The sequence below is a fragment of the Anoplopoma fimbria genome, chromosome 14, assembly GCF_027596085.1.
Source record: "Anoplopoma fimbria isolate UVic2021 breed Golden Eagle Sablefish chromosome 14, Afim_UVic_2022, whole genome shotgun sequence".
In the NCBI taxonomy this organism is placed as follows: domain Eukaryota; kingdom Metazoa; phylum Chordata; class Actinopteri; order Perciformes; family Anoplopomatidae; genus Anoplopoma; species Anoplopoma fimbria.
In genome coordinates, this window is record NC_072462.1 from 106743 (window position 1) to 123566 (window position 16824).

General features: G+C 45.3%; 1 protein-coding gene across 1 annotated transcript; it reads left to right on the top strand.

Annotated features, from left to right (window-relative positions):
* Positions 1–2262: 2262 nt before the first annotated feature.
* Positions 2263–15892, top strand: LOC129102375 (transcription factor 7-like 1-B). Its single transcript, XM_054612494.1, has 12 exons — positions 2263–2594; positions 4384–4453; positions 4896–5032; positions 7698–7775; positions 11935–12052; positions 12149–12221; positions 12315–12389; positions 12580–12696; positions 14112–14277; positions 14478–14585; positions 15113–15161; positions 15309–15892. The coding sequence occupies exons 1-12, from the start codon at positions 2412–2414 to the stop codon at positions 15839–15841; spliced, it is 1707 nt and encodes a 568-aa protein (XP_054468469.1). The 5' UTR covers positions 2263–2411; the 3' UTR covers positions 15842–15892.
* The last annotated feature ends 932 nt before the right edge of the window (positions 15893–16824 follow it).

A 16824-nucleotide genomic window follows, 5' to 3' on the forward strand; every position in this document is an offset into this window, starting at 1 on the left:
CTTGTCTCCTCCTCCTCTCCTCCCTCCTCTTAGTGCCTCCTCCCTCCTCTTTGTGCCTCCTCACACGGGACCTGTTGTGCTGGTCCAGGATCAGTTCAGCTGCTCTCGTGCTTGTGTCTCGACGGGAGCGCGCCTCGCTCCACTGATCTGAGGTCAGTCCGGTTCCAGAGTTTCTCCAGAGTTTCTCTCCAGCCGCGCAGTCTTGTCCTGCAGACGGGTTCAGTCCAGAACCAGGACCCGGACCCGGACCAGGACCCGGACCAGGAAACATCTGAGGATCTGCATGCTGCGTGTTTCAAAGAGGACACGCGGGCCTGTGCGTGACCCGCGGGAGTAACCGCAGGATCCCGCTGAACGCAAAACTTTCCGGACTAACCCGGACTAACCCGGATTTACCGGACTAACCCGGATTTACCCGGACTAACCCGGATTTACCCGGACTAACCCGGATTTACCCGGACTAACCCGGATTTACCGGACCTCGGGGTTCTGCCGGTTGGTTCCAGTCGTTCACCGTCCGGAGGTTTCCTGAGATTCACTGTTTATGTTTTACTCTACTGGAAGAACAACACAGAACTATAACGAGTTAAACTAGTGAAACTAACTACTATAACGAGTTAAACTAGTGAAACTAACTACTATAACGAGTTAAACTAGTGAAACTAACTACTATAACTAACTACTATAACGAGTTAAACTAGTGAAACTAACTACTATAACGAGTTAAACTAACTACTATAACTAGTCTCTCTACTATCACTAGTCTCTACTATAACTAGTCTCTCTACTATCACTAGTCTCTACTATAACTAGTCTCTACTATCACTAGTCTCTACTATCACTAGTCTCTACTATAACTAGTCTATACTATCACTAGTCTCTCTACTATCACTAGTCTCTACTATCACTAGTCTCTCTACTATAACTAGTCTCTCTACTATAACTAGTCTCTCTACTATCACTAGTCTCTCTACTATAACTAGTCTCTACTATAACTAGTCTCTCTACTATAACTAGTCTCTACTATAACTAGTCTCTACTATAACTAGTCTCTACTATAACTAGTCTCTACTATAACTAGTCTCTCTACTATAACTAGTCTCTACTATCACTAGTCTCTACTATCACTAGTCTCTACTATAACTAGTCTCTACTATAACTAGTCTCTCTACTATAACTAGTCTCTACTATCACTAGTCTCTCTACTATAACTAGTCTCTACTATAACTAGTCTCTACTATAACTAGTCTCTACTATAACTAGTCTCTACTATAACTAGTCTCTCTACTATAACTAGTCTCTACTATCTCTACTATAACTCTCTCTACTATAACTAGTCTCTACTATAACTAGTCTCTACTATAACTAGTCTCTACTATAACTAGTCTCTACTATAACTAGTCTCTCTACTATAACTAGTCTCTACTATAACTAGTCTCTCTACTATAACTAGTCTCTACTATAACTAGTCTCTACTATAACTAGTCTCTCTACTATAACTAGTCTCTCTACTATCACTAGTCTCTACTATAACTAGTCTCTCTACTATAACTAGTCTCTCTACTATAACTAGTCTCTACTATCACTAGTCTCTCTACTATAACTAGTCTCTACTATAACTAGTCTCTACTATAACTAGTCTCTACTATAACTAGTCTCTACTATAACTAGTCTCTCTACTATCACTAGTCTCTTCTATAACTAGTCTCTCTCAGGACTTCACGGCTCAGTGTCCGTGAACGCAGCAGTTAGCTCGTTAGCTCGTCATTAAGCTGTTTTTAACGCACTAAAGACACAGAACCACGTTAGAACGTTAGAACGTGTGTGTGTAACGTTGTCCTGCGTGCAGCCCCGCACACACTGCTGGAGGAGCTGGAGCTCACCAACCCCAACCAGTGACTCCCGTTAGCCTGTGTTAGCCTGGGTTAGCCTGTGTTAGCACCCGTTAGCCTGTGTTAGCCCCCGTTAGCCTGTGTTAGCCCCCGTTAGCCTGGGTTAGCCCCCGTTAGCCTGGGTTAGCCTGTGTTAGCCCCCGTTAGCCTGTGTTAGCCCCCCGTTAGCCTGTGTTAGCCCCCCGTTAGCCTGTGTTAGCCCCCGTTAGCCTGGGTTAGCCCCCCGTTAGCCTGGGTTAGCCCCCCGTTAGCCTGGGTTAGCCCCCGTTAGCCTGTGTTAGCCCCCGTTAGCCTGTGTTAGCCCCGTTAGCCTGGGTTAGCCCCCGTTAGCCTGTGTTAGCCCCCGTTAGCCTGTTAGCCTGTTAGCCTGTGTTAGCCCCCGTTAGCCTGTGTTAGCACCCGTTAGCCTGGGTTAGCCCCCGTTAGCCTGTGTTAGCCCCCGTTAGCCTGTGTTAGCCCCCGTTAGCCTGTGTTAGCTCATATTAGCCCCCGTTAGCTCATGTTAGCCCCCGTTAGCTCATGTTAGCTCCGAGGCTAACTATGCCGCAGATAGCCGGGGACGACCTGGGAGCGAACGACGAGCTGATCTCGTTTAAAGATGAAGGCGAGCAGGAGGACAAGAGGAACGTGTCGTCTGCTCGAGACCTGGACGACGTCAAGTCCTCTCTGGTCAACGAGTCCGAGTCCAGCTCCGACTCAGAGGTACCTGTAGTCCTTCTACCTGTAGTCCTTCTACCTGTGGTCCTTCTACCTGTAGTACCTGTAGTCCTTCTACCTGTATTCCTTCTACCTGTAGTCCTTCTACCTGTAGTACCTCTACCTGTGGTCCTTCTACCTGTAGTCCTTCTACCTGTGGTCCTTCTACCTGTAGTACCTGTATTCCTTCTACCTGTAGTCCTTCTACCTGTGGTACCTGTACCTGTAGTCCTTCTACCTGTAGTACCTGTACCTGTAGTCCTTCTACCTGTGGTCCTTCTACCTGTAGTCCTTCTACCTGTAGTACCTGTAGTCCTTCTACCTGTGGTCCTTCTACCTGTAGTACCTGTAGTCCTTCTACCTGTAGTACCTCTACCTGTAGTACCTGTACCTGTAGTCCTTCTACCTGTGGTCCTTCTACCTGTAGTACCTACCTGTAGTACCTGTACCTGTAGTCCTTCTACCTGTGGTCCTTCTACCTGTAGTACCTACCTGTAGTACCTGTACCTGTAGTCCTTCTACCTGTAGTACCTGTACCTGTAGTCCTTCTACCTGTAGTCCTTCTACCTGTGGTCCTTCTACCTGTAGTCCTTCTACCTGTGGTCCTTCTACCTGTAGTCCTTCTACCTGTGGTACCTGTACCTGTAGTCCTTCTACCTGTAGTCCTTCTACCTGTAGGACCTGTATTCCTTCTACCTGTAGTCCTTCTACCTGTGGTACCTGTAGTCCTTCTACCTGTAGTACCTGTAGTCCTTCTACCTGTAGTACCTGTAGTCCTTCTACCTGTAGTCCTTCTACCTGTAGTACCTGTACCTGTAGTCCTTCTACCTGTGGTCCTTCTACCTGTAGTACCTACCTGTAGTACCTGTACCTGTAGTCCTTCTACCTGTGGTCCTTCTACCTGTAGTACCTACCTGTAGTACCTGTACCTGTAGTCCTTCTACCTGTAGTACCTGTACCTGTAGTCCTTCTACCTGTAGTCCTTCTACCTGTGGTCCTTCTACCTGTAGTCCTTCTACCTGTGGTACCTGTACCTGTAGTCCTTCTACCTGTAGTCCTTCTACCTGTAGTCCTTCTACCTGTAGTCCTTCTACCTGTGGTCCTTCTACCTGTAGTCCTTCTACCTGTAGTCCTTCTACCTGTGGTCCTTCTACCTGTAGTCCTTCTACCTGTGGTCCTTCTACCTGTAGTACCTGTACCTGTAGTCCTTCTACCTGTAGTCATTCTACCTGTAGTACCTGTACCTGTAGTCCTTCTACCTGTGGTACCTCTACCTGTAGTCCTTCTACCTGTAGTACCTCTACCTGTAGTACCTGTACCTGTAGTACCTGTACCTGTAGTCCTTCTACCTGTAGTACCTGTACCTGTAGTCCTTCTACCTGTGGTCCTTCTACCTGTAGTACCTGTACCTGTAGTCCTTCTACCTGTAGAACTTCTACCTGTGGTGTGTTTACCTGTGGTGTTTCTACCTGTGGTGTTTCTACCTGTAGAACTTCTACCTGTAGAACTTCTACCTGTGTTGTTTCTACCTGTAGAACTTCTACCTGTGTTGTTTCTACCTGTAGAACTTCTACCTGTAGTGTTTCTACCTGTGGTGTGTCTACCTGGGTTGTTTCTACTTGCTGTTCTACTGCTGCAGTCACAGTGTGTGTGTGTGTGTGTGTGTGTGTGTGTGTGTGTGTGTGTGTGTGTGTGTGTGTGTGTGTGTGTGTGTGTGTGTGTGTGTGTGTGTGTGTGTGCTTTGTTTTAATGTGTGTGTGTGTGTGTGCGTGTGTGTGTGTGTGTGTGTGTGCAGGCAGACAGACGGTCCAGGACCAATCCAGATCTGGAGAGCAGAATCAGACACAGTCGTCTGATTCAGGAAGGTAACGTCACTCTTTTACATTTATTTAAGTGTCTCATTAATAATTCATTCCTTTTTTAATTAATGTTACTGTTCTCAGAGTTTAGTTTGTTTGAGTTGGTTAGGCTAGCTAGCATGAAGCACTCACACTAGTTGGTTAGGCTAGCTAGCATGAAGCACTCACACTAGTTGGTTAGGCTAGCTAGCATGAAGCACTCACACTAGTTGGTTAGGCTAGCTAGCATGAAGCACTCACACTAGTTGGTTAGGCTAGTTAACATGAAACACACACTAGTTGGTTAGGCTAGTTAACATGAAACACACACTAGTTGGTTAGGCTAGATTACATGAAACACACACTAGTTGGTTAGGCTAGCTAGCATGAAACACTCCCCCCAGCTACCCTCCCTGGATGAGGAACCTGATCTGATGCTCTCTCTGCTCATGTGGACCTTGTTTCTCAGCCCTGAGGAGGCAGCAGGACGGAGGTCTCTTCCAGCCCTCTACCTATGTTGGATATCCCTTCTTCATGATCCCAGACCTGGGAAACCTCTGCAGTCCCTACCTCGCCAACGGAGCTCTCCCACCAAGCGGCAGGACGGTACGTCGTATCCGCCGTTATGTCATGTGTGTCGTTTGCTGTGTCGTTTGATTTGAAGCTGCTGTAGCCGTGCTGCTGTAGCCGTGCTGCTGTAGCTGTAGCCGCGCTGCTGTAGCCGCGCTGCTGTAGCTGTAGCCGTGCTGCTGTAGCCGTGCTGCTGTAGCCGCGCTGCTGTAGCTGTAGCCGCGCTGCTGTAGCTGTAACCGTGCTGCTGTAGCCGTGCTGCTGTAGCTGTAGCCGCGCTGCTGTAACCGTGCTGCTGTAGCCGTGCTGCTGTAGCCGTGCTGCTGTAGCTGTAGCCGCGCTGCTGTAGCCGCGCTGCTGTAACTGTGCTGCTGTAGCCGTGCTGCTGTAGCTGTAGCCGCGCTGCTGTAGCTGTAGCCGCGCTGCTGTAGCTGCAGGACTGAGCGGGTGTGACGTGTTTCTATAGAGGGGTGTGGTCTTTATGTGAAGTTAAACAGCAGCAGAGTTCTGGTTCCAGTGAAGAGGAGGTATTTCCATCAGAGGGACGTTAACGTGACGTTGGCGTGAGAAGACGTTTGACTTTAGGCCTTCCATAAAATAAGTCTTTTCTAAATACAGACTCCTGTAGGGGAACAGGAAGCATGGAGGTGATGACTCAGGGACTCAGGTTTGTGGTTTCTTCTCCTTCTCTGGTTTGTTTTGAAAGTCTGTCGCTGTGGATTTAACCAGACACACATGTCGACTAAACACACAGCCCAACCCACACACACACACACACACACACACACACACACACACACACACACCTGCATTCCACTGTTAGTGGGCCATTGTTGTCATTAGCAGAGTGGGAATGGTCCTAATGCATGGGGGGGGGGACCATGATACCTAACACACTGCCTGTGGCCACGCACACACGCACACGCACATTTCCACTGATTGGTAGCTCAGACTGCTCGTTGCCTCCAGACAACACAGGTCTCCTCCCTCACATTTCTCTTCACACAATGAGACCTTGTGTCCTCATCACCCTCCTCAGTGAGAGCCTGAGGTGTGTTTATGGAAGGAAGAGTGGAGGAGGAGGAAGAGGGAGAGGGAGAGGGAGACACGCGCCTCCCAGTCTGAAGTCAAGTTAAAGTAAATAAGTTGTCGCTAGCTGAGCCATAATACTGTCTGTTTATGTCCTCATGTAGTCAGACAGGACTATTTCTATTTTCACACTGATGACACTTGCTATAGCTGCCTTTTGTTACAAATAGCTTGTGTGTGTGTGTGTGTGTGTGTGTGTGTGTGTGTGTGTGTGTGTGTGTGTGTGTGTGTGTGTGTGTGTGTGTGTGTGTGTGTGTGTGTGTGTGTGTGTGTGTGTGTGTGTGTGTGTGCGCGCGCGCATTGATTCCTCTGGTATTTCTAACAGCTGGATCCAGTTAGCTCTCTCAGCCAGAGCTTCCTAAGAGTGGGGGATTTACTGTGTGTGTGTTTCTACAGAACAGGGTTTCGTGTGTGTGTGTGTGTGTGCGTGCGTGCTCACTGTGTGTGTGTGTGTGTGTGGGGGGGGGGGGGGGTATTGTTGAGTGAATCTGGAGGATAAAGCAGTTCAACATGGCAGCTCTTGTTCTCTGAGCCGACTGTTATGTGACTGTTTCCCGGTTCAGCAGTGGTTCCTGTTTGTTCTTTGAGGAACCCGAAGGAGGCTCCGTGATTTTATCTGTGGGTTCCTGTTAGGTAGGACTGAGTCCTTGTGGTCTGTTGGTCCATATGATCATGTCCATGGTGTAACTTCATTAAGTAGAAGAACGCTTCATAAAAGGTCATTTTCAGGAGTGGACGTGAGTGGAACATCTCTCTCCTCATCTCCAGAGGTTCTGTCATTAATGGACATTTTATACATCCTTTAAGACAACTCTACATAACAACTTTAGCATCTTCTGGTTTGGATTCATGTTCCACCACAGAACCGAGGGAATCTGAATGACTTGAATCCACTCACAGATTCTGCTAGAGTCTTTGTGTTATTGGACCTTAACTGATACAGTTGATCATATTTATTAATAGACAGACTGAACACTGGTTTGGTCTCTTATGGTCCTAGTAGAACATTTGGAGATCCGCAAGGGTCGATTCTGGGACCTCTGATATTTCAATCTTACTCCCATTAGCAGCAATGATAAAATATGACAAGATTCCATATCTCATGTACGCTAATGACACACACACTGTGTGTGTGTGTCATTAGCGTATATAATACATATATATATGTGTGTATATATATATATATATGTGTGTATATATATGTGTGTATATAATACATATGTGTGTATATATATGTGTGTGTATATATATATATATATATATATATGTGTATATATGTGTATGTGTGTATATATATGTATATATGTGTATGTATATATATATATGTGTATGTGTACACACTACGCCACAGCCGCCCCATATATATATATATATATATATATATATATGTGTTTGTATGTATATATATGTGTATGTGTACACACTACGCCACAGCCGCCCCATATATATATATATATATATATATATATATATATATATATATATATATATATGTATATGTGTTTGTATGTATATATATATATATATATGTGTGTGTGTATATATATGTGTATATATATGGCACTGTGTTTGAACGGTCCAATGTTTGATGGACCCTCCTCTCTGTCCACAGTATCTGCCCTTTCAGTGGCCTCTGCTGGACGTCCCCGGAAGAACTTCTGTCAGAGACACTGCTACGCCGACTCACCTGGTGAGGCACACACACACACACACACACACACACACACACACACACACACACACACACACACACACACACACACACACACACACACACACACACACACATGCAGAAACCAGGCGGCTGTGGCACATGAGGTAGAGCGCTTGACCCGCAACCACAAGGTCGGTGGTTTGAACCCCTCTACAGGCAACATGCCGAGGTGTCCTTGAGCGAGACACCTAACCCCAAAATTGCTCCCCGGGCGCTTCATTGCAGCCCACTGCTCCTCAGGGATGGGTCAAATGCAGAGAACCGAATTTCCCCATTGTGGGACTAATAAAGGCTTAATTAATTATTATAAGAAGAGCAGAAGACAGGAAGCTCAGTGTGTGTGTGTGTGTGTGTGTGTGTGTGTGTGTGTGTGTGTGTGTGTGTGTGTGTGTGTGTGTGTGTATATAAGATAAGATAAGATAATCCTTTATTAGTCCCGCAGCAGGGAAATTTGCAGACTTACAACAGCGTAGAGTAAAGTGCACACAAGAGACATAGTAGAAGAAGACAAGCAAAAAATGAAAAATAAAAATAAAATAAAACAAGTATTATAAATAAGCAATAAAAAAAAAACAGTAGAAAAAAAACAACAATAACTGAAATATTATATTTACAGACAGAGAAAAAAACAACAACTATTTTAACTATTTTTAACTTTTTTTAACTATTATTGCACAGTGTAATGTGTAATGTATTGCACAGGTTTCTATTGTCATGTTATTATTGTCATGTGTCATGCGGTCTGCTGGGAGCAGAGTTGGTTGTGCAGCCTGACAGCAGCAGGAAGGAAGGACCTGCGGTACCTCTCCTTCACCACCGGGGGTGAAGCAGCCGGTGGTGAAGGAGCTGCACAGAGCTGCCAGGGTGTCCTGCATGGGGTGAGAGGTGTTGTTCATCAGGGATGACAGCTTGGCCATCACCCTCCTGTCTCCCACCACCTCCACCGTATCCAGTGGACACCCCAGCACACTGCTGGCCTTCCTGACAAGCTTGTTCAGTCTCTTCCTGTCTGCTGCTGAGATGCTGCTGCTCCAGCAGACCACTGCATAAAAGATGGCTGATGCCACCACGGAGTTGAAAAAGGTCTTCAGGAGTGCTCCCTGCACTCCAAAAGACCTCAGTCTCCTCAGCAGATACAGTCTGCTCTGACCCTTTTTATAGAGTGCATTTGAATGATTAGTCCAGTCCAGTTTATTGTTCAAGTGAACACCCAGGTACTTATAAGATTGCACAATCTCAATGTCCTGTCCCTGGATGTTCACTGGTTCCGGAGGACAGTGTTTTCCCCGGCGGAAGTCCACCACCAGCTCTTTGGTTTTACCAGAGTTGATCTGGAGGCGGTTCCGCCGGCACCATCCTATGAAGTCCTGGTTCAGTTCTCTGTATTCCCTCTCATCGCCGGCGGAGATGAGGTGACGATGCAGAGTCATCAGAGAACTTTAGCAGGTGGCAGGTAGCAGAGTTGTATGTGAAGTCTGATGTGTAGATGGAGAAGAGGAATGGAGCCAGAACGGTTCCTTGTGGGGCCCCCGTGCTGCAGGACACCAGGTCTGACTCACACTCCCCTATCCTCACATACTGTGGACGGTTGGTGAGGTAGTCCAGGATCCACGCAGTGAGGTGGTGGTCCACCCCGGTCTGCTCCAGCTTGTCCCTCAGAAGCAAAGGCTGGATGGTGTTGAAGGCACTGGAGAAGTCGAAGAACATGACTCTCACAGTGCTCACAGTGCTTTGGCTGAGCAAATCTATTAAAGAATGAGTTCAGATCATTCACCCACTGTTGGTCCCCCACAGGCTGTTGGTTGGGCCCCTTGTGGCCAGACATGGCCTTGAGGCTCTTCCAGACTCCGCTGATGTTGTTCTGCTGCAGCTGATCCTCCATCTTCGTCCTGTAGACTGTTTTTCTCTTCCCTTATCTTCCTCCTCAGCTCCCTCTGCACAGTCCTCAGCTCCTCCTTGTTTCCTGATCTAAAGACCCTCTTCTTCTCCTTGAAGAGGGTCTTTATCTCAGGAGTGATCCAGGGTTTGCTGTTGGAAAAACACCGTACAGTCCTGGTGGGTACGGTGTTCTCCACACAAAAGTTAATGTAGTCCGTTATGGTGTCTGTGAGACCCTCGATGTCCTCCCCATGGGCATCACTGAACACTTCCCACACAGTCGAGTCGAAACAGTCCTTAAGAGCCTCCTCGGCTTCATCGGACCATCTTTTGACTGTGCGGGTCACAGCTGGCTGCCTGTGCACAAGAGGTTTGTACACAGGCCGGAGGTGCACCAGGTTGTGATCAGATCTTCCCAGGGGAGGGAGGGGTGATGAGGTGTATGCCTCCTTGGTGTTGGCATACAGCAGGTCCAGGGTTCTGTTGTCTCTGGTGGGCAGGTGATGTACTGGGTGAAGGTGGGCAGAGTGGAGGACGGAGGGGCATGGTTAAAGTCACCAGAGAGGAGGAGGAGGGCATTGGGATGTTGTGTCAGCAGCCTGCTTGTCGCCGAGTGTATGACGTCACAGGCCGCTTCTCCGTCAGCAGAGGGGGGAATATACGCAGCTATTGTGATAACGTGCGAGAATTCCCTCGGTAAATATACCGGCCTCATGCTAACGGCCAACAGCTCAATGTCCTCTGTACAGGTCTGCTCTTTGACAGTGATGTGTCCAGAGTTACACCATCTATCATTCACAAACACTGCCAGGCCTCCTCCCTTCCTCTTACCGCTCTCCGCTGTCCTGTCTGCCCGGATGATGCGGAACCCGTCCAGAGCAGCGTTGGTGTCCGGAGTCATCTCCGTGAGCCATGTCTCCGTGAACACCATGACGCTACACTCCCGGTATTCCCTCTGATGGCGAGTCAGTGCTGATAACTCGTCCATCTTGTTGGGGAGAGACCGTACGTTTCCCATGATGATGGAGGGGAGGACGGGTTTAAAACGTCTGCTCCTGGCGTGACGTTCTGCCCCAGCACGGCATCCCCGTCTCCTCCTCCTCAGCTCACGGGGAACCTCGGGTCTCTCCTCCGGCAGCAGCGGCGCCGTGTCCCGGAGCGCTAACAGCTGACCCCTGCTGTAAACAAAGGGGGCCATGGCTGCGGGCTGAGACTCCGGGCACGGAGGTGAAAAGTGCAGAAAAGTGCAGGTAGACCACGTGAAAGTCTACGAGTCTCGCTGCCATAGTGCAAAATGTTTACAAAAATTAAATAAGTAAAAAAAAAAGTAACAAAAAAAACACAATTTAAAGGAAAAAGCTCACAGGTGAGCAGGAGCTGCTGTAAGAGGCAGCCACTCGCGCGGCGCCATATATATATACATACATACATAAGTATGACACGTCACTTTTTTTCTCAGTAAATATATTTCTAAAGGTGCTATTGACATGATATTTTCACCAGATGTCGGTAACAACCCAAGTAATCCATACATACAAAGAAAACCAGACAAATAAGTTCAGAAATTAAGTTATGTGTAATGTCAGTCGAACCTCCAATCAGAGGATCAGCGGTTCGATACCCGGCTTCGGCAGTCCATGTCAATGTGTCCTTGGGCAAGACACTTCAGCCTTTGGATAAACGCGTCTGCTAAATGACTGTAATGTGTATATATGTGTGAACTTGTATATACATGAAGCTTTTAGTCTCGTCACTGATGAAGCTCCTTCACATGTTGTGATACGGATAATTACCTCTGATCTGACAGATAAACCTCTCGTGATTCCTGAAGGGAAGATATGAACACACGTGAATGTTATCAGTTTAAGGTTATGGACTTCCTGGAATATTAACCTTCCTTTAATAAAAGTTAGTGTCCAGTGGAGACACGGGTAAAAACTCAATAAATCAGCTTTTATTTTGAATGACCCCTCACTGGTGGTATTTAATGAATGAGGGCTTGGAAGATATTTAAGGATACAAAGACAGTATTAGGGTGGTGTAGTGTAGGAGGTTCTATTGGTCTGTTATCTGTTCACCTCTTCATACTGTGTTTATTTACTTATTTAAGGAGGTTCTATTGGTTGGCTCAGTGACTTCCTGTCTGTCCGGTTGTCTGTTGTTATTAAGTGACTCACACTTACTCAAGGTAAAAGAGGGCACGCTACCACCTGGTGGAGGCCTAACACCACTGTTCTGTGTTTCTGTGTGTCTCCAGTCTAACAACGTGCCGGTGGTGCAGCACCCTCACATGACCCACCTCCACCCTCTGCTGTCATACAGCCCAGAGGCCTTCTCCCCTCAGAGGGCCTCACCTGGCTTCTCCCCCGACCCAGGTGAGTCTCAGCCCTCCTTCATCATGAGGAGCTCCACCAGATCCACCTGAACCCAGATGAACATAACTGACTTCTGAGTGTATCTCACCTGAGCAGGTATGTCGAGGACCGCCTGCTACCCGGTGTCTCCTGGAGGCGTGGCTCAGATCCCTCACCCTCTGGGATGGCTGTGAGTAAACTCTTCATCACTGTGTGGATGAGGACAGACGGGTCCGTTAGTGTCTGTCTGACAGTCTGTCTGTCTGTCTTTGTGTCCATGCAGACAGGGACAGACCATGTATCCTCTGGCAGGAGGCTTCTCCCCAGCTGCTCTGGCTATGAACGCCTCCATGTCCAGGTAACTCCTGTTTTTCATCACACTGTTTGTAAAGATGGTGTCACTATTTTCATATCGACCAATCGTGGTCCCTGTTGATCAAAGGGGGCGTGGCTAAACGTCTGGAGCTTTGAAATAACAGAACCTTTAAGCTTTTGTTTTTCCGAGAGAAAAAGCAAACGTTGACCTTTGACCTGTGTTTGGTTGGCAGCCTGGTGTCGGGTAACTTCTCTCCACGTCTGGTGTCGACCCCCCAGTCCTCCGTCCCCCACCCCCCCTTCCTCCCCTCGGGGGTGAAGCAGGAGCCTGGAGGCAGCAGCCAGCCGGGGTAACAACTTGTTTCTACTGTTACTGACTGCTTTTACTGCTCCGTATCAGAGCACAGACGACACACGTCAGCTCATTAACATAATAACAAACTATATCTGTGTTTAGTATTATTCTATATGCACTGATATAATATAAACTATATCTGTGTTTAGTATTATTCTATATGCACTGATATAATATAAACTATATCTGTGTTTAGTATTATTCTATATGCACTGATATAATATAAACTATATCTGTGTTTAGTATTATTCTATATGCACTGATATAATATAAACTATATCTGTGTCTAGTATTATTCTATATGCACTGATATAATATAAACTATATCTGTGTTTAGTATTATTCTATATGCACTGATATAATATAAACTATATCTGTGTTTAGTATTATTCTATATGCACTGATATAATATAAACTATATCTGTGTCTAGTATTATTCTATATGCACTGATATAATATAAACTATATCTGTGTTTAGTATTATTCTATATGCACTGATATAATATAAACTATATCTGTGTCTAGTATTATTCTATATGCACTAACATAATATAAACTGTATCTGTGTCTAGTATTATTCTATATGCACTAACATAATATAAACTATATCTGTGTCTAGTATTATTCTATATGCACTAACATAATATAAACTGTATCTGTGTCTAGTATTATTCTATATGCACTAACATAATATAAACTGTATCTGTGTCTAGTATTATATATGCACTAACATAATATAAACTGTATCTGTGTCTAGTATTATTCTATATGCACTGATATAATATAAACTGTATCTGTGTCTAGTATTATTCTATATGCACTAACATAATATAAACTGTATCTGTGTCTAGTATTATTCTATATGCACTAACATAATATAAACTATATCTGTGTCTAGTATTATTCTATATGCACTAACATAATATAAACTGTATCTGTGTCTAGTATTATTCTATATGCACTAACATAATATAAACTGTATCTGTGTCTAGTATTATTCTATATGCACTAACATAATATAAACTGTATCTGTGTCTAGTATTATTCTATATGCACTAACATAATATAAACTGTATCTGTGTCTAGTATTATTCTATATGCACTAACATAATATAAACTGTATCTGTGTCTAGTATTATTCTATATGCACTAACATAATATAAACTGTATCTGTGTCTAGTATTATTCTATATGCACTAACATAATATAAACTGTATCTGTGTCTAGTATTATTCTATATGCACTAACATAATATAAACTGTATCTGTGTCTAGTATTATTCTATATGCACTAACATAATATAAACTGTATCTGTGTCTAGTATTATTCTATATGCACTAACATAATATAAACTGTATCTGATTGGTTCTATATGTATTGTCTGAACACGATGGTAACTTGTTCCTGTAGACGCTCGATGCCGGACGTCCAGCAGAACAGAGAGGAGGAGAAGAAGCCTCACATCAAGAAGCCTCTGAACGCCTTCATGCTGTACATGAGGGAGGAGCGGCCCAAAGTGGTGGCTCAGTGCAAAGTGAAGGAGAGCGCCACCATCAACCAGATCCTGGGTCAGAGGGTGAGTGTGTGTGTGTGTGTGTGTGTGTGTGTGTGTGTGTGTGTGTGTGTGTGTGTGTGTGTGTGTGTGTGTGTGTGTGTGTGTGTGTGTGTGTGTGTGTGTGTGTGTGTGTGTGACCTGTGTGTGTGACCTGTCCAGATGTGTGTGTGTGAGACCTGTCCAGATGTGTTAACTGACCCTGAGATGTTTCCTGTCCACAGTGGCATTCTCTGTCCAAAGAGGAACAAGCCAAATATTACGAACTGGCTCGTAAGGAGAGACTCCTCCACTCCAAACTTTACCCCGGCTGGTCAGCCAGAGATAACTACGTGAGTACATGTTTACAGCACTGATACATGTTTACAGCACTGATACATGTTTACAGCACTGATACATGTTTACAGCACTGATACATGTTTACAGCACTTCTAAATGTTTACAGCACTTCTAAATGTTTACAGCACTGCTACATGTTTACAGCACTGATACATGTTTACAGCACTGATACATGTTTACAGCACTGCTACATGTTTACAGCACTGATTGTACAGCACTTCTAAATGTTTACAGCACTGCTACATGTTTACAGCACTGCTACATGTTTACAGCACTGCTACATGTTTACAGCACTGATACATGTTTACAGCACTGCTACATGTTTACATGTTAAATGTTTACAGCACTGCTACATGTTTACAGCACTGCTACATGTTTACAGCACTGCTACATGTTTACAGCACTGATACATGTTTACAGCACTGCTACATGTTTACAGCACTGCTACATGTTGCTACCTGTTTACAGCTCTGCTACATGTTTGCAGCCTCGCTGAGGTAACATGTTGGTTTGTGTGCAGGGTAAAAAGAAGAAGAGGAAGAGGGCGAAGAGTGAGACTCAGTTTGAAGGTAAGAGGATGCTTTGATGTAGTAAATACATACTCCAGAAAGAGTTGTACCTGTCTCGTATACCTGTCCTTGTTGATTTCAGTCTTTTCCTGGACCAATCAGGAATAAGATTTCATCCTTATGACTTTGTGCTTGTGTGTTCCTCAGATGAAGAAGATTTCCCCCCCCAGCTGAAGAGACCTCGAGAGGAGACGCCTCACACACTCACTCTGCTCACACAGACCGCACACACACACCCCCGCTCCCACCTGACACAGCCGCACACCATCTCCCACATGAGGCACACACACCTGTCCCAGGCTAGCCCCGCCTCTTCGCTGGACTCCCCGGCGACACCCACCACGGCTCTGGCCTCGCCCGCCGCTCCAGCCCCGACGCACACCGAGCACACACACTCGTCCTACGGCGGACAAGCGTCACCGTACGGCGAGCAGCTGCAGCCGCTGTCCCTCACCACCAAACCTCACCGGACCGCACACCCTCTGAGTCGCAGCACCGTCACATCGGGACCCTCCACCCCCACTTCCTCCTGTGACACCCCCATCTCCTCACCCCACATGGCTCCTTCCAGGTGTTCACCCCCTCCTCCCCCCTTCCTCATCCCGCCTCCTACCTCTGCTCACCAATCAGCCTTAACTCAGTCACAGCCGTTCTCACTCAGAAGAACCAATCAGCTGTGAGCCGCTGGTTTCACTTTGTGAATCATCAAATAAAAATCTAATTTTTTTTTAGTGCTGTAAATAAGCTTTCTTTTTTTTTTACCTTTTTTATAGATGTATAACGTTTTATATTGGTATGAAAAGTACAATTAATTAGTCAATATTTGACTGCGTCTCTAACTTCATGAAACAGTGTATTTTTTTCAAACTGTCACTTTTTCTAATTTCTTTCTAAGAACGATCTACTTGTTGTAATGAAACGTGAGGTGTGGCACCGGGATTTGTTCCAAAAAGGTTTTTTCACCTGGTAGTAATGAGTGTAAATCTATTTTCTGGTTCCTCCTCTTTGTTAATAAATATTCACTGAGTTCAGCAGTTCTGCCTGTGTGATGATGATGGTGGTGGTGGTGGTGATGATGGTGATGATGGTGGTGATGAGGATGATGATGGTTGTGATGATGATGAAGGTCTAAGTGTCAGATAGAGGAGCCTTTACAGGCAGCAGAGGTTTCCAGAAGTCTTAGATGTGGTCCTAAATTCAGATCTAAATTAGTTAAGGATCTTTCATGAAGGTTAAACCGTCCGGCAGCTTTCTGTGTAACTTTAAGGTGTGAACATGCTTTATTGTTTAAAAAGGTAAAGAGTGTAGTTGATTCTTGAATAACGTTTTTTGAGAAGGATAAAATTATCTCATTTTTGAAACCATCCAAAGTTAATTAAAAAAATAACTTTTTCACGTTGATCAAAAGTTACTCTGGATTTAAAGATAAACTCCTAAACATCTAGCATTAAGCTTTACAGAATATTAGCAAATGTGTCTCTAAAACTGACCCAAATGATATTATCATTATTATGTATTATTTTGTAACATCCAGCATTTGATATCCTTTTAGAGGTTTTTAAAGAGGTCAGGAGGTTTTATAGACAGGGAGTTGTGGTTTAGCAGCACCAATGAAATGAGATCTTTAGATGCTGAATCAATCTGCCAAGTGGCAGCATGTAAA